The following is a 17,861-nucleotide window of genomic DNA, read 5'->3' as shown; positions in this document are numbered from 1 at the left end:
TCCAATGGCTGCCGCGGCTGGTGCGCTGCGGCCGGCACACCACGCTGATCCAATGGCAGGAGCCAGGTGCTTCTCCTGGTCTCCCATGGGGTGCAGGGCCCAAGGACTTGGGCCATCCTCCACTGCACTCCCAGGCCATAGCAGAGGGCTGGCTTGGAAGAGGGGCAACCGGGACAGAATCCGGCACCCTGACTGGGACTAGAACCCGATGTGCCGGCGCCGCAAGGCAGAGGATTAGCCTAGTGAGCCACAGCACCGGCCGCAGAAGATCTTGAGAGCTAGGTTAGAACATATAGTTGCCATTGGCAGCAGGGAGCCATCATGGATTTTGAGCATGGAAATGGCGTGATAAAAGATGGACTTCAGTAGGTTGATGTATTACTTTTATCCAAGGGTGTATGTATATCTTGTTTTTTGTTTTCTTTGGCTTAGGTATGGGAGAAAAGTATTGGTGAGTAAAGGCTGAATTCTTTTGTCCTAACCAAAGATCTAGGGTGAGAAGTTACTGTGTGCTGCTTTCAAAGCCCAGTGTAGTTATTCGGTTGCCATCACTTCACTCAAAGAAAGTCTCTCATTTATAGCTACATTCACATCTCCCTAAGAGTCTCAATCAGCTCTCACTTTGGTTTTAGGGGGACAATAAATAGAAGCTGTTCACAGCATGGACTATACTGGGCTTCAGATTTGACAGATCTAGATTTGAGTTCTTGGTTCTAGTGGTTAATTTCTCTGAACTTCAATTTCATAATCTGTAAAATGGGATTCATAACAGTGCCTATTGAATTAGGTAATGAATATAAAACCCTTAGCATGTATCAATAAAGTCTAGACTGTTGTAAACTCTATCAGATAAATGTTTTGATTTCTGCAATAAACAAATCACAAGGAATAAAAATGAGATGGGAAACAGAAACAGAAAGAGACCTAAGAGAGGTAGCATCCAAATGATATGTATGGGCCTTGTTTGTATTGTAACTGAAACAAAGTTTTCTAAGTATCTTAGACAATTATGAAAATTTAAAAATAAACTCAAAATTTGAAATTATTAAGATTTTATAAGGCATACAGCATTTGATGTGATAAATGGTATTAAGATTTTTGGGTTCTCTTGAGACCTTATGTTAGATGTCATACCAAAATACTTGTGGGATAAAATGATCTCATGGGTGTAATTTCCTTCAGAATAACCCAGGTTTGGTAAAACAGAGTGGAATAGGGTTGAGGAATTTGGATAGAGAGGGGAGAGAATGAATAAACCATGATTGGTTAGTTATGAGATAAAGTGGCATGTTGAGTAAAAATGGATTTGTTGTATAATTGTCTTTTTTGCATATGTTTGAAAATTTCCATAATCTTTTTAAAAGGAAAAAATTCAGCAATCTCCACATAAATATTATAAATCCTAAATGAAATAGTTTTAAGTTTAGAAGCATTTGGGGTATATTAGAGGTTTTGAAAAGTGTTTATTTTCCTTTTTCTTTTTTTTTTTAAATTGACAGAGTTACAGACAGTGTGAGAGAAAAAGGTCTTCCTTCCATTGGTTCACTCCCCAAATGGCTGCTATGGCCGACGCTGCGCTGATCTGAAGCCAGGAGCCAGGTGCTTCTTCCTGGTTTCCCATGGGTGTGCAGGAGCCCAAACACTTGGCCCATCCTCCACTGCCCTCCTTGGCCATAGCAGAGAGCTGGATTGGAAGAGGAGCAACTGGGACTAGAACCCAGTGCCCATATGGGATGCCGGCACTATAGGCGGAGGATTAACCAAGCGAGCCATGGTGCCGGCCTCTATTTTCTTTTTTCTTTAACCATCAAAATATAGACATTCCTTCTCCCTCCCCAACCACTCTCACAAGGAAATCATCTAGAAATAGTTCTCATGATTCTCTGAGAGGGCAACATTGCTGCAGGAGGGGTTTGTGAAAGACTCAGTTCCTCTTCTATGGGGAAATCAAAGGCAACTGATAAGCATTAGGGGCCTGGAATCTTAGGTATTAGACTTGCCTATTACAGGAAAGTAATCAACTGCTGAACTCTGTACACAACAACAAATATCAAATGCTCTAGGGAGGACCCACTGCTCCTCAAGCATGGGCAGCGACTGAGGTATAGGTTTTGGTCCTGAGGAGGAGTTAAAGCCTGCTGCAGGGCACCCAAGGGCCACTGCCTGATATCCAACAGAGAAGAGTCTAAAGTGAAACCATGTGTCGGGCTAATCTTAACCCACTCCCCCCAAAGAAGTGCCCCTTTAAAAAGAAAACTTACTTGGGAGGGAGTTTCAATTCCTTGGAATTTACTACTGATGGTGTGATCAGTACGTCGACTTGCAAAATAAGCAAGACTTTCCTATAGAAAAGGAGCAACATAACAATGGTTCATCTGCAATCTTCCCTTTCCCATAGTAGATGTGTTTTAAGTTTCTAAGGACACATTATTTCCTTAAGGGGGAGCATTCTGTGAAGAGAGGCTACTCAAAATAACAGTATTAAAAAGGCTACATCAAAGATATGTCTCATTCAAAGATTCCTGCATACATGGACTTTCAGAACTAGAATGCCCTTAGAAACTATTTGGTCCAACTCTTCTTTCTACCTTCCAATATACAAATGAGAAGACTGAGATGAAAAGAAAATGAAATTGTAACCCACATTAATAAACCCATGATATACACACAGACTTGGGCATACACACACACCCATCAAACATTGATATTTTCTAATCTCCATTTTAGAAGTGAAACACTACTCAGTAAGTTGCTTTTACAACTCACTGAAACATAATGATGTATGACTTAAAGAAACACCTATTTTCCAAACTTGTGTATCTTAGATTATAAGACAGAAGTGGCTAGAGAGCTGGTTTTTTTTTCCTTTTTTTTAAATTTAGTAAATATAAATTTCCAAAGTACGGTTTATGGATTACATTGGCTTTCTCCCCCATAATTTCCCTCCCACTCGCACTCCTCCCATCTCCTGGAGAGCTGACTGTTGTGCATAACCCTCAGCTCCTCTTCTCTCTACTGCAGGCCAGCAGACCAGAGCTGCTGGAAGTAGGGACTTAAGTGGCAGCTTCCCAAAAATATGGCAGCAAAATGAACCCTGCTTTAAGACATGGGAACAACTCACCTTCTCTTCTCAGCAATTTCCAGATTACAGTTATTATGTATATTGACTTTGCAAAAATAGTAATTAACCATGAGAGACTCTGAGTGGGAAAGCAAGGCCTTTTATGTATATACAGCAATTTTAAGGATAGCCAAGGTCCTCTGCAAAATGCATCTAATTAATCTGAATATTATTCTCATGAGGAAGTCCTGCAACGCTTTGCATTTGTATAACTTGGCTTTACTGACCTCACTTAATCCTGCTCCTATTGGGTCCCACTTGTATTTAAAAGATTAATAGTGTATACATCATGATATTTTGCATTCGTTTTTATTTTTAAAATATTGATTTAACATTATTTATGCTAACTACTGAGATTTTTTATATTCCCTTAAATTTTATGCCTCACACATTTTACCCTAGTCCTTGTCCAGGGTAAGAAGTAGTCATTTACTAATTTCATAGTGGATATGAAACAAAGGAGGAGCCAACCAATACTTTTTAATGACCCACTCTCCAGTTACAGTTTCACTTAACCATTGGGACTCAGAGAGTCACCATAACATCCTAGCAGTGATAGTTCAGAATTGGCGATTTCAGTAAGCACAAGACAGATTGTAGTAACATGTTTCATACCTTTGCAGTACCAAAGATCTGATTACCAATGAGGCAAGCACAGACCATTGTCCCAGTTCTTCCTAGAAAAGAAAAGTTAGTTTAAGAAGCTAGTTCATGGTAGAACTTAGTATGAAAATACACTCAGAAGTATCCAGAGTGTGTTTTTGATTGACTTTTTTACACCCTGAATGTGCTTGTCACAAATAGTTTAGTAATAGCCAAGATATTTCGCTGTTTTATGGTTGTATCTGGAATTTGGTTCTGTAAATGGACATGATACACTTGTGCACATGTGTACTTGTCTTGAATCACAGATGCTGGGAAACACACTGGAGGCAGTCAGTTCTGCCTAGGACTCCAAGCCTAAAGCCTCACTTGCTAATTAGGAACTAATTCTACACTCTATGATCCATATAACATAAATAAAAGTATCTATAAAAGTTAAAAATAGCGGTCAGAGTTGTGGCACAGCAGGTTAAGCTAGTCCATTTCAGATCCAGCTCCTTGCTAATGAGTCTGGGGATTTAGCAGATGACCAAAGTACTTGGGCCCCTGCCACCCATGGGGGAGACCCAGAAAGGGTTCCAGGCTCCCAGTTTCAGCCATCCCCAGTCCTGGTCATTGTGGCCATTTGGAGAGTGAACCACTTGATAGAAGATCTCTCTGCCTCTCCCTCTCTATTTCTGTGCCACTGCCTTTCAAATAAATTAAACATTCTTTTAGAAAAAGAATAAAACCAGGATCACAACTCAAAATGGCTTTTAGCATTTGCAATACTCATTGTTTCTTCCATAGAGTATTTAATTGTAGTACAAAAGTTTTTAAACATATGAAAGCATACAGAACAGGATAGTGAACCCTCGTGTACTTTTCCTGATTTTGTAGTTACTGATATTTGCTGAACTTGGTTACTTTCCCTCTCCTCTTTCCTCGCTTCTCTCCTACCCCTCCCCTCTCCTCTATCCTCTATCCTTTCTTCTTCTGTGCCATCTCCTTTCTTTTCCACTGTTACATTTTAAAGCAAATCCTTGACCTTATGCTTCATGTCATTTATCCTCAAAATTTCTCGAGTTTTATTTGAATTTCTATTTTTCATCTGCCATACAAAATTTAACTTTAAAAAGATGTTGTTTCCTGGGGGCCACCGTCCAGGGCGCAGGTAGCCACTGCGCTGCGGGGGCACCTGGCGTCTGGGGCTGTGATGCGCTCTCCTGAGGACTGGCGACCGGGCCAGCTTCCTGGGTGCTGCCATGGAGGAGTTGTAGTCAGTTCTCAGCCTGGAGCCTCCCCTGAGTCAGGAGACACTTTCAGACCTATGGAAACTGCTTTCTGAGTACAACCTGCTGACCACCTTGCTGAACCCTCCCTTGGATGATCTGCTGTCCACTAAAGATGTTGCCAACTGGCTCAACGAAGACCCAGATGAAGGGCTCTGAGTACCAGCAGCTCCTGCACCAGAGGCCCCCACCCCAGCTGCCCCTGGGCTGGCGACCCCTGCACCAGCCACCTGCTGGCCCCTGTCATCCTCTGTCCCTTCCCAAAAGACCTACCACGGCAACTCCAGTTTCCGGCTGGGCTTCCTGCACTCTGGGACGGCCAAGTCTGTCACCTGCACGTACTCCCCCTGCCTCAGCAAGCTCTTCTAGCAGCTAGCAAACACCTGCCCTGTGCAGCTGTGGGTCGACTCAACACCCCTGCCTGGCACCCATGTGCGGGCCATGGCCATCTTCAAGAAGTCTCAACACATGAAGGAAGTTGTCAGACACTGCCCCCACCACGAGTGCTGTTCCGATAGTGATGATCTGGCCCCTCTCTCAGCATCTCATCCGGGTGGAGGGAAATCTGTGTGCTGAGTATTTGGATGACAGAAACACCTTCCGACACAGTGTGGTGGTGCCCTATGAGCCACCCGACGTTGGCCCTGACTGTACCACCATCCACTATAATTACATGTGTAACAGCTCCTGCATGGGGGGCATGAACCGGTGGCCCATCCTCACCCTCATCACACTGGAAGATTCCAGGGGGAACCTGCTAGGATGGAACAGCTTTGAGGTGCGAGTGTGTGCCTGTCCTGGGAGGGACCACGGCACAGAGGAAGAAAATTTCCTCAAGAAAGGGGAGTCCTGCCCTGAGCTGCCCCCCGGGAGCTCTAAGCAAGCACTGCCAACCACCACCACCGACTCCTCTCCCAAGAAAAAGAAGCCACTTGATAGAGAATATTGCATCATTAAGATCCGTGGGCGTGAATGCTTCAAGGTGTTCCAAGAGCTGAATGAGGTCCTGGAGCTCAAGGATGCCAAGGCCAAGAAGGAGCCCTGGGGGAGCAGGGCTCACTCCAGCTGCCCAAAGGCCAAGAAGGGGCAGTCTACCTCCTGCAGTAAAAAACTAATGTTCAAGAGAGAGGGGCCCAACTCAGACTGAGGTCTCACCTTCTGACCACGTTGACGACCCCCATGCCCTCCTACCTTGACATTTTGGGACTCAGGTGCTTGAACCCTACTTGGTAGAGGTATGCCTCAGAACTCCCAGGAATTCTTCCACTTGCCTTGGCCTGCACTGGTGGTATTGGGGGGAGGAAGGGAGGGGTAGTGGGAGCTAGGATGGGCCAGCCTTAGCTTTTAGAATTTTGACTGTGAGGAATGTTTGGGGGGAAAAATGCTCTGAGAAGCAGCCCTAGGCTGGGTGGGAAGCCCAGCCCTCCTGCTGTGCTGAGCAGGGATGTGGCCACAACTTCATGAAATGCTGATCATGCCTACCTCACAGGGTCTACTGTGAGGATTAATGAAATGCTGTGTGGCTGTCCTGGAAAGCACCCTTTATTATAGGGTGGCTGGGATGTGGCACCCTCATGGGAGCTGGTTCCCTGCCCTCCTGCTGGCTGGGTTGACAGCTTCACTGGTTGGGCACCTGGTCTACGCTGGTGCAGCCAAATCCTGCCCAGCCTCTTAGTGACAATGGCACCTGAAAGAAGTCCTGCCCTAACCTACGCCTGGAGGATTCCATCTCATGTACCATTTGCATCTACTAAGACCTTTTTCACTTTCCCCACAATGCTCAGGGTCAATTTCTTTTGCACCTTGCAAGGCACATCTGCATTTGTCACCGCCAGTCCTCTTCCCTTTTTATATCCCCTTTTTATATCGGTTTCTTATTTTACAATAAAACGTGAGTACCATCCTGTGTCTCAAAAAAAAAAATAAAAATGTTTGCTTAATCACTGTAGCTTTTTACTTAGTACACACTGAACCTAATTACTTAATGTAATTCCAAACTTATTTTTACCTGAGATGCACAGAATTTTCTATCATTTTAAAAATGTTTAATGAACCGCTAAATTGCTTTCTCAGTCTGTCATTGCAAACACTATTCTAAGCCAGGTACTTCCAAAGAGGAGTTTTTCCACCTTTTGCATGAAGTTTCCTGAAAAGGAGGCTACTGATCAACAGCTTGGTTGGCTCCTGACTCCAGCTTCCTCCTAATACAGACTTTTGGAGGCAGTGGTGATGGCTCAAGTAATTTGATTTCCTGCCATCCACATTGAGAGACCAGCACTGTATTCCTGGCTCCTGGCTCCTGGCTCCTGGCTACTACTGGGGCTGATGTTCTGAGTATTTGGGGAATGAACCAGCAGATGGGAGTGCCAGTGCTCTCTTTGTCTCTCCCCTCTAATATAATAATACTAAAAAAAGAGCTACCAACAATAATCTAATAATTTGGTACTTTGAAAAGATTGATAAAATTGAAAAATCCCTGGTGAAACTAATCAAAGAAAATAGAGACAAGGCATCAAGAAAGCTACATAGGGAATAAAAAGGGGAGCACACTCTAGATATTAGAATAGTAAGATTATATGTTGAACAATTTGATGCCAAGACATTTGAAATTGTATATAAAATGGACAAATGCTTGGGAATATACAACTAACTAAAATAGATACAAGAAATAGTTTTAAACAATCCTATATCTAACAAAATCTGATTTACAACTTGAAAACATCCACAGAGAAAACTGTAGGTTGATGTGGGTTCACTAGGGAGTCCTAGCTTACATTTAAGGTAAAGAAAAAAAAATAATAACCAAGTTAAACAGACTTGGAGAATAAAAAAGAAAGGAAATGCAGCCTAGCTCATTTTGTGAAGCCAACAGTTGAAATTAACATTATGAGGGAAACTAAAAAAAGAATATCCAATCATACCCATGGCCCGGATACAAGAACTGTAAACCAAACTATCAACAGAATCTAGCAGCTTTCTATTAAGAAGGTAATATAAGTACCACGTGCTAACCGAATGCATCACTCCCACCATGATGCCATCTAACATGCTGTGATGCAACCAAGCAGCTTTACCAGGGCCCAAACACATGGGGTTGCCTGATCCTGGACTTTCAGCCTTCAAATTTGTGGTCTAAATAAACCACTTTTATTATAAAGTACCCAGCCTTCGGTATTTTTGCTACCACAACAGAAAATGGACTACAAAAACCACTGTGAATATAAAGTATAAAATATTATTGAAGGGCCAAATGATTCAAATAAATAGATAACCTAGTTGTCAGTTCTCCCAAATTAATAAATTCAGTTCCTTTCCAATGAAAATCCTAAACATATTGTGAAAACGGACAAAATTATTCTAAAATTGAATGTAAGAATCAAGTTGTAAGAAGAACCAAAGGGTCAGGGAAAAGATGGCAGCTTAGAAACAGGAAAATCTGGGCCGGCACCGTGGCTCAACAGGCTAATCCTCCACCTAGCAGCGCCGGCACACTGGGTTCTAGTCCCAGTCGGGGCGCCGGATTCTGTTCCGGTTGCCCCTCCTCCAGGCCAGCTCTCTGCTGTGGACTGGGAGTGCAGTGGAGGATGGCCCAAGTGCTTGTGTCCTGCACCCCATGGGAGACCAGGAAAAGCACCTGGCTCCTGCCTTTGGATCAGCATGGTGCGCTGGCCGCGGCGGCCATTGGAGGGTGAACCAATGGCAAAAGGATGACCTTTCTCTCTGTCTCTCTCTCTCATTGTCCACTCTGCCTGTCAAAAAAAAGAAAAAAAAAATAAACAGGAATATCCAAGTCACATGGGGGCAAAATAGGTAGTTAAAAGGGAGAGAGGTTACATGCAGGAGATAGAACTGCGGGAAATTTACACCGGGAAACCCAGTTGGCCAACACAGACTGGGCAGGTACATGCTGAAAGGGAAAATAAGAAGGAGAAACAGAGGAGACGCAGCATGCACAGGTTGTCGGGGTGGAGGGTGCCAGTCCCCAGTGGATCAGGTTAGGTGGAATTAGGTGTCCTTGGAGCTGGGAGTAGCAGCAGGAGGAGGAGATAGGTGAACTGCTTTTGAAGTTCCAAGAGGGGAAAAAAAGAGAAGGTATAAAAAAAGCAAACAGATTGGTACTATGCTGTCCGACCCCTTTTCCCCCTGCCCATCCAGACCTGCAGCTGGCCCACAGAAGCCATCTTTAATGTTTACATTCTCGAACATAGACCTTGGCCTACCAGACACACAAACATCAACTGTGGGAGCCATCCCACGACACCTCCCACACAGGAGCGATGTCCACACTATCTCAGAGGAGACTCTTCCCCACCATGCAAGTCAGGCAACAAGGAAACTCGAGCCCATGAAATCCATCATTGAGAACTCATCTGGGTCTCAGAAGGTGGGGCTAAGTGCACCACAGCTCACACCCAACTCCACCATGATTTACAGGTGAACAGGGCTCCAGTAGATAGTGCTCTGTGCTTCCACTTGAAACGCACACAGAGCAGCACATAACAGAAATCTCACAAGAGAAATTCTGTAAGTTTATAAATATTTGTGTGTAATATATATTTATACACACATATGCTGAAAACAAAGCTAAAACCTGAAATAAGAATAAGGAAGACAATATGAGTCCCCCAAAGGAACATTACAACTCTTCACTAATAGAAGCTGCAGATGAAGTGAGTGAGGATATGTCAGTTCCTGAAAGGTGAGATAAGGCTGAGAGGGATTAGAAATTAATAGAGAATAAAATAACATGCAGTAGATGGTGTTAGAACAATGGACTATATGTATAGAAAAAGAAATACATCCATTTCAATTTTTAAAATTCCAATATTAAGGGGCTGGTGCTGTGGTACAGCAGGTAAAGTCACTGCCTGCTGCTGTTGGCATACCATACGGGTTAGAGTCCCAGCTACTGTACTTTAATCCAACTCCCTACTAATGAGCCTGGGCCCCTGCATCCATGTGGGAAACCCAGAAGCAGCCCTGCCTCCTGCCTTTGGATCTGCCCAGCTATGGCCATTGCAGCTAAATGGGGAGTAAACCAATGGGTAGAAGGCCCTCCCCATCTCTCCTGTCTGTAACTCTGCCTCTCAAATAAATAAATCTTTAAAAAAATTCTAAATTTTAAACCTTACTCATATTGTTTGATAGTAAGATGAATCTGTTTTATACTTTAATATACATTTTGAATTTCTTTAGAAAAAAAGAAAAAATGCTATTACCTTTGCCGCCTTTGCAGTGAATCACTACTACGTTCTTCTTGTCTTGAGCCAGCCACATATTTACTTCTTTGGAGAATACCACCATCTCGCTGATTTTAAAAGTTAGACTTTTAGTTGAATTAAAGTATTTCCAAAACAATAAAGCCCAGTGTATCTGGCCCTCTTCTCATAGCCAGTGTTGCATAAAAGTTACCTGAGAGTAGGGACATTATGATCATCAATCATGATTCTTTGGACTCTGTTATGAAAATGTTCAGGATTATAAGCTCTTTCACCTAAAATAAATCATACAGATGTCATATTTTCATAACTAATAACATAATAAATGATGAGTTATGAACATGTTAAAGTTTTCTATTGAAATTCCTTATCAAAAGGAGTTTTCTGGCCGGCGCCGCGGCTCACTAGGCTAATCCTCCGCCTAGCGGCGCCGGCACACCGGGTTCTAGTCCCGGTTGGGGCGCCGGATTCTGTCCCGGTTGCCCCTCTTCCAGGCCAGCTCTCTGCTGTGGTCAGGGAGTGCAGTGGAGGATGGCCCAGGTGCTTGGGCCCTGCACCCCATGGGAGACCAGGAAAAGCACCTGGCTCCTGGCTCCTGCCATCGGATCAGCGCGGTGCGCCGGCCGCAGCGCGCCGGCCGCGGTGGCCATTGGAGGGTGAACCAACGGCAAAGGAAGACCTTTCTCTCTGTCTCTCTCTCTCACTGTCCACTCTGCCTGTCAAAAAAATAAAAAAAAATAAAACAAACAAACAAAAAAAAAAAACAAAAGGAGTTTTCTGAGTGGCTCTAGCTGCTCTAAAAAAACTTGAGGGCCTCAAAAACATAAAAAAATTAGTGACTTATTCTATGGATAAGTTACTGATCCAACTGACTTTTGAATAGCCTTTACTTTAACTTTTTAGCAGATAATTCATTATACTATTGTAAGATAGTTGAAAACAATGGGGCAAAGGCAGTGTAACTGGCCAAAATTCTTTCCCTTGCAAAATGTCCATTTAATAAACAAATAGAGGAAAAACTCAGGAGAGACAAGAGTGGTAACTTAAGGATATCATTTGTTAATATTCTTTAAAGGTTTAGTTTCTTTTTTTAAAATTTTAGTCTACTCTGTAATCACAGGGGTAATTCACCACTAACCATAGTATGCAACAAGTAAAAAGAAGACAACAGTTCCACAGGAGTATAAACAAGGACTAAAAATGACAATCCTCCCCACTCCCACTTAGTACACTGCTGTCATCACAACTCACTCCTAGTGGATAGAGAATTCCTTTTTTTGGTCTGTGTCCTCAATGCAGTGTTCCAGGGAAAATAGAAAGTTTTCTTAACCCTAAAACCACTGGAGTAGACCAAACCTCCACTTCTGCCTCTTGGGTTCTAACAGGCTTGTCTCTGTTGAAGGGCACCCACTGAGCTCAATCTTCCTATTAAATGTACCTGAGCAAGATCAGTATTTTTGAACTCACTCTCCTCACTGCCACCAAATGCTTATGATTAAATGACAAGTAGAAATGAAATTGTCTTCTTACATTCATAATTGTTTTCTATCTATAGTAGCAAAATATCAAGTCATGTACATACTGCATAGATTGTAGACTCGGTAATGGTTTCGATGTTTGGTATCCAGGAACCTCACAACTTCCTAAAAGAGACAGACACATATCTTACTATCCAGCATAACCTAGGAATGACCCAGGAGTTAGTTATATAAACATGATGGCTGTTACTTTTTGGCTCTCACTCATGCTTCTAGAAGAGATTCATAGAATATGAAGGTACATGTAGTCCAAGTCATGTCTAACCCATGGATGGCTTTCATACAGTTAACCAGTGTGCTTGGCTACTCAAATTATTCTCTACTCCAAGTAAGCATTGTTTACTGCCACTAGAGGAGGAAACTGGCTGGTTAGCTAGCTTTATTTTATTTATTGTCCAAATTCTTAATTCCCAGTTAACATATAGTTCTTATTTAAATTAATTCTGAATAGATATCATTTCGATAATGAACTGATTATTATGGTCTAAGCATTATATAAATAAATAAAAGGCAAAGTATATAGTATTACTCTGTATATGCATAAAATGATAGATTTTATCAAATTTTAGAAAAGTCATAGCTATATGAAGACATTTTGGTTCATTTCTTTTAAAAACTAATATAGGTCTGTGTGTATATATAATTTTAAAAATACTGGCTATTACTTAAAATACAGCAAAAACTATCTGATATAATCCATTATGATGTTTTACGTTAGAGAGTAAGATTTCAGAGGAAGACTGACAAACCTGGGTCAACAGTAAACTATGACTCCACATCTGTGTTCACTGAAAATTGAGTATTTATTAGATAAAAACTCTTACCTTAATTGGATTCCTGTAGAAAGACTGCTTTCCAGAAGATGGAAATGACATGGCGATAATGCGATCTAAAAAATCACGATAATCACTATTATGAATGTGATTATAGATGTGGAACAATATATGAAAATAATTTAAGTATGTTTAGACTTTTGTTACAGAAAAGAACTTTCAAGGGGTTGGCATAGTGGTATATTGGGTTAAGCCGCTTCCTGTGAGGCAGACATCCCAGATGGGTGTCAGTTTGAATCCCAACTGTTCATCCAGCTCCCTACTAACATGCCTGGGAAAGCAGCAGAAGATAACTCAAGTACTTGAGTTTTTGCCACCTATGTGGGAGACCCAGATGAAGCTCCTGGCTCCTGGCTCCTGGCTCCTGTCTTGGGCCTGGCTCAGCCCTCACCAGTACAGCCATTTGGGGAGTGAACCAGTGAATGGCAAATATTTCTCTGTCTCTTTCTCTCTCTCTCTTTTTTTCTTTCTCTCTGTTCCCCTCTCCCTGTCACTGTAACTCTGCCTTTCAAATACAATAAAGGAAACTTTGAAAAAAACTTTAAAGGTTGAGGTTGACAGAAAAAAGCTATCCCAGACACAGGATAACCAAGAGAATATACTAAATTACCCAGTGTAATGACCAGTTAAATGTCATGGTGTCCTAAGACTCAGTTGATTCTAGTAATATGCCAGAGTTGTGTTGAGCTCATTCTGGAGCACCTCGTTAAGCACCAAAGGAAAACTGAGAGGTCTGGGTTCTGGTGATTGTGGGAACTTCCAGGGTTTCAACACTCCTGACTCAGAAGACTTTTAAGACCTGCAATGCAGTGGCCTCCATCTCTGGTATTCTAAGAAGAGAAGAGGACTCTCTGGATCTGTAAGACCCAAGAGAACTATCCGAACTCAATAAATTCTCAAGAAACTGAAAATCATTCAACTTTCTCTAGAGCAGTCAAGTATCCCTGATTTGGTATGATGTGGAGAGCTTCCATTGTGAGAGTTAAACTACAGATATGTCATACCATCTCACTGGCATATGTCTTTGTGGGGGGAAAAATGGAAGAATATGGCTTAGAAAAAGCAAAAGCAAAATAAAAATTTGCACACAAGAAAAGTAGGACAATGTAAGTAAATCAATAGCTAAGCTTAACAAACCAGTTATGTAAGTGAGATCTAGGTCAAATCCATCTCTCCTGTATCGCCTTTTGTTTTCTGAAACCTGAGAGTTCAAAACAATAATTAACTTGTCAAACACAAATCAACTTAGAAGTGAAGAACATTATATAGGTATCTACATCCCTTGCCATTATGTCCCAAAACACAAGTTTTGCCCACTCACCAGTCTTCTGGTCAGCTTTTGGAGTTGTCTGTTTTGGTAAGCCAGATGGAAAACTCTTACCAAAATTATAAGGCGTAGAGGTCGAAGCAGAACGGCCACCCTAACAAACATTTAAAAGATACATTTTTTGTTTTAGAAACAAGATTTTATCCGGATAGACAAAGTTTGGAGCAGTGGTTCTTAACCAGGGGCACTTATGCCACCTGCCCCTGGCCATCCTGGCATGATCTGGAGACATTTGGGATTGTCACAGCTGCTGGTATGGGGTGCTACTCACATCTAGTAGATAAATGCCAAGATTGCTGCCAAATACCATACAATAAATAAAATTTCCCCCTTCCCCCTAACAAAGAATTATCCAACTTAAACTGCCCATAATAATAAAGTTGAGAAATTCATCCTAGAAAAGTGATAATAAGTTCTTAGAATTTGTTTATTCAACATTTACAGTTGAAGAAATTTTCAAGTTTTCCCCAGCAAAACAAGCTTATTATTCAACAGTTATTCCCATCAGTAACATAGGTTCACTACCACTGCGAATGAACATCAAACATACAACAAATTGACACCCTTCCCAAGTGGGCTATCCGGGAACTAATATTCCGGACTAATACTTTTCTAACTTGGGCACACATAAATGCATCACCTGAAAGAGCTTGTTTAAAGATAGCTTGTTTGGGTCCCAGAGATACAGATTTAGTAGGTATGGAATTGGGACCAAGGTATTTTTCTCCTAGCTGCTCAGGTTTCTTATTGAAGACCACATTGGCTTATGCTATTTTCTTTTTTTTAAATTTTATTTGAGCTGTACAATTTTCATGTATTTCATATATACAGATTTAAGAACATAGTGGTCCTGCCCACCCCCACCTGTGGCTCATGTTATTTTCAAACAACTCCAAAGCCTAACACATAACACAGTTAATTGGGTCTGAATTGAAGCCAAGGGAAGCTGGAATACAGAAGAAAGTCAGCTATTTGACTAATGGATAAGCCTGGTGAGCTCCCACCCACTATATGTACATCCCAAATCATATTTGCTTCTGTTCCTCATTGCTCCAGTAGAAAAAATTAATTGCCTAATCCTGAACAGTTTTAACTTTGCCTCAGCTTTCCTAATTTCTACAATAACTATACTGCAAAACTACCTCTGCATTGCTATCCACAACACTTACTATTTTTCTGTTTTGTTTGCTGTTCTTTGAGACTCATGATTAAAGTTATTTGAATTTTGCCTATGCTAAAATGAAAGGTTGAAGTGCATGGAAATTTATCTAAGATTTCTTTTTTAAGTAGCTTATTTGGTACAGAATCAGAATATTCCAAGTTGAAAAGACTATGTGGAATAATTACCACAGAAAATAGAAAAAGGAAAAGAAAAAACTGAGAGATATATCATATGTTTCATACCTTGGTACGTCTTTCAGAAATCTTAGGTCAAAAAAGAAGTAAATGGTATCGATCAAGAGAGTTATTGCAATAATGACAGCATCTAAGATGTTAAATAGATCAGTAAAATATGTCTTCCTCCTGCAATATAAAAAAAGTTTGTCCCTCACAAGATAGGAATATTTTAAAAGTACATATTATTTGACTCATTGCCATTAAACATTCTCCTTTCAATAATTATTTAAGATGAAATTTCTAGATTCAACTTTGATAAAAATGAAATGTGAATGGAAATTTTACATATAGGAAATTTATATTCATTAATAGATTCATATGTATAACTAAAGCTTTACTATGGCAGTTTCAGTGTAGTAAGAGATAGAGGAGAACCACAGAATAAGAGGTAAGCATTGATTTCATGTGGGTGACAGAAGAAATGTGGGATATTGGGCAGTACTATTGGGAAATGGAAGTTGAATATGTCACACTATTAGAGCACCTGGAGCCGTGAGGAGTTATAACAGAGAAGCTTATGAGATGAAGAAGCATCCACTATTTAGACCTGCAAACTCACATTCTGGCTCTGAACCCACACTGGAATACCAGCAGGCTTCTGTAGCCTCCTTTAGGCAAAGATGAACTCCATTCACCACAGCTTCCTCCTCAAAGTGGCTCCTTCAGACATGGGCATTTGTTCTCCAGGAAATGCTCTTTCTGAGTCAAGGAGGCCCCTTTCAGGGTCTGAGAAACCTGATTTTGGGCAACTCTGCTTAGTTCAATGGCATGAGGATGGGGAGTCAACAGAGGAGACAAGCTGCCTTCTGAGACCTCTAGATGAAAGGAGGCTGGAGAACTTAGTTCTTGACTCCCCTATTGGTCATGTCCAAGGCTTGGCTCATACCACACACCTTCTCAGAAAGCTGGCAGAGAAAAAGTGACCACTGCTTCACTACCAAGGCCCTCTAATGGGATGAGCATGCTTCATGTCTCCTCTTCACCTCACTAAAATTTGCATTCTTTTTTTTTTATAGATTATTTATTTGAAGGGCAGAGAGTTACAGAGAGAAAGAGAAGGGGAAAGAGCGAGTGAGAGAGATCTTCTGTCTGCTGATTCACTCTCCTAAATTGCCCAAACAGCTAGGGCTCTGCCAGGCCAGAGCCAGGAGCTTCCTCCAGGTCTCCCACATGGGTGCAGTGGCCTAGGGACTTGGGTCATCTTCCACTGCTGTCCCAGGTGCATTAGCAGAGGACTGGACTGGAAGTAGAGCAGCCAGGATTCTAACCAGTTGCCATATGGGATGTCGGCACTGCAGGTGGCAGCTAAACCCACTGTACCACAGTGCCAGCTCCAAAATTTTCATCCTGAGATAAGACACAGGGTGATTTATGATTTATTGTCTAGTACTTAGTATACTGTTAAATGTCATTTATGATTCAGTTATTTTTTAAATATTTTTTCGAATGGCAGAGTGACAAAGACACATAGAAAGAGACAGAGACAGAAAGAGAGAGACAGAATGTTTCATCTTCTGGTTCACTCCCCAAGTGATAGCAATGGCTAAGAGTGGGCCAGGCCAAAGGCAGTAGCCGAGAACTCCATCTAAGTCTTTCATGTGGTGGCAGGACCAAATACTTGGGCCATCTTCCACTGCTTTCAGAGAAGTATTATCAGAGAGCTGGATCAGAAGTGGAACAGCTGGGACTCAAACTGTTTCTCTGACATGGGAGGCTGGCATTGCAAAGTGGCAGCCTAGCTCACTGAGTCAGTGCCAGCACCATGAGTCAACTCTTAATAAAGGTACCAATATTTGTACTTCATATACATGTTCTTATTTCTGTGTAACTTTGCCTTTCAAATAAATCTTTTTTGGGAATCTGAATTTTTCTGTGGACTTCATTTACTTCCTTACATATTCTAGATATTAATTCTCTGTCAGATATATAGTTTACAAATCTTTCTCCCATCTCTTCACTATGATGATTGTTTCTTTGACCATGCAGAAGCTTTTTTGATTAATAAAATTCCATTTATTTATTTTTGCTTTTGTTGATTGTACTTTTGTGGTCTTATCCAAAAACCCATTGCCTATATTGATGCCTTCAAGTGTTTTTCCTATGATTTCTTCTAGGTGTTTCACAGTATCAGGCCTTATATTTAGATTGATCTGTATTGAGTTGATATTTGTATAGGGTGAGAAGTAGGGAAGGGTGATACTTTAATCTTTTGTCTATGGATATTCAGCTTTCCCAGCATCATGTATAGAGGAGATTGTCATTTTTCCATGGTATATTTTTGGTGACTTAGTTGAGAATCAGTTGGTTATAGATGTGTGGATTTAATTTTGGGATCCCTGTTCTGTTTCATTGCTCTATGTATCCTTATGCCAATACCATGATATTTTGGTTACTATCATTTAATATTATGCTTGTGATGCTTTAAGTTTTGTTCTTTTTGTTCAAGATTACTTTGGTTATTTGGAGTCTTTTGTGCTTTTATGTGAATTTTAGGATTTTTTTCTAGTTATGTAAACAATGGCATTGGGTATTTTGATGGCGATTATACCAA

General features: G+C 41.3%; 1 protein-coding gene and 1 pseudogene across 2 annotated transcripts in view; one reads left to right on the top strand and one right to left on the bottom strand.

Moving 5' to 3' along the window:
- The window catches only part of LOC127487250 (phosphatidylinositol 3,4,5-trisphosphate 3-phosphatase TPTE2), a 102,544-nt gene that overhangs the window by 20,295 nt on the left and 64,388 nt on the right, over window positions 1–17,861 (bottom strand). The window contains exons 11-19 of the mRNA XM_070048955.2: window positions 15,317–15,436; window positions 13,907–14,006; window positions 13,723–13,786; window positions 12,577–12,641; window positions 11,797–11,857; window positions 10,408–10,489; window positions 10,215–10,303; window positions 3,737–3,798; window positions 2,262–2,342 (exon numbers count right to left, since the gene is read on the bottom strand). Of these exons, the coding sequence (XP_069905056.2) occupies window positions 2,262–2,342; window positions 3,737–3,798; window positions 10,215–10,303; window positions 10,408–10,489; window positions 11,797–11,857; window positions 12,577–12,641; window positions 13,723–13,786; window positions 13,907–14,006; window positions 15,317–15,436 (724 nt within the window). The remainder of the gene's footprint in view (window positions 1–2,261; window positions 2,343–3,736; window positions 3,799–10,214; window positions 10,304–10,407; window positions 10,490–11,796; window positions 11,858–12,576; window positions 12,642–13,722; window positions 13,787–13,906; window positions 14,007–15,316; window positions 15,437–17,861) is intronic.
- LOC149124611 (cellular tumor antigen p53 pseudogene) lies at window positions 2,325–17,332 on the top strand (annotated as a pseudogene). Its single transcript, XR_016213320.1, has one exon. The product of XR_016213320.1 is annotated as a cellular tumor antigen p53 pseudogene (transcript).

This window comes from Oryctolagus cuniculus, chromosome 9, assembly GCF_051225735.1.
Source record: "Oryctolagus cuniculus isolate XC-2025 breed Fujian yellow rabbit chromosome 9, ASM5122573v1, whole genome shotgun sequence".
NCBI classification, from domain to species: Eukaryota; Metazoa; Chordata; class Mammalia; order Lagomorpha; family Leporidae; genus Oryctolagus; species Oryctolagus cuniculus.
Note: the sequence above shows the minus strand (reverse complement) of the source record. Positions and strands in the feature narration are given on the sequence as shown.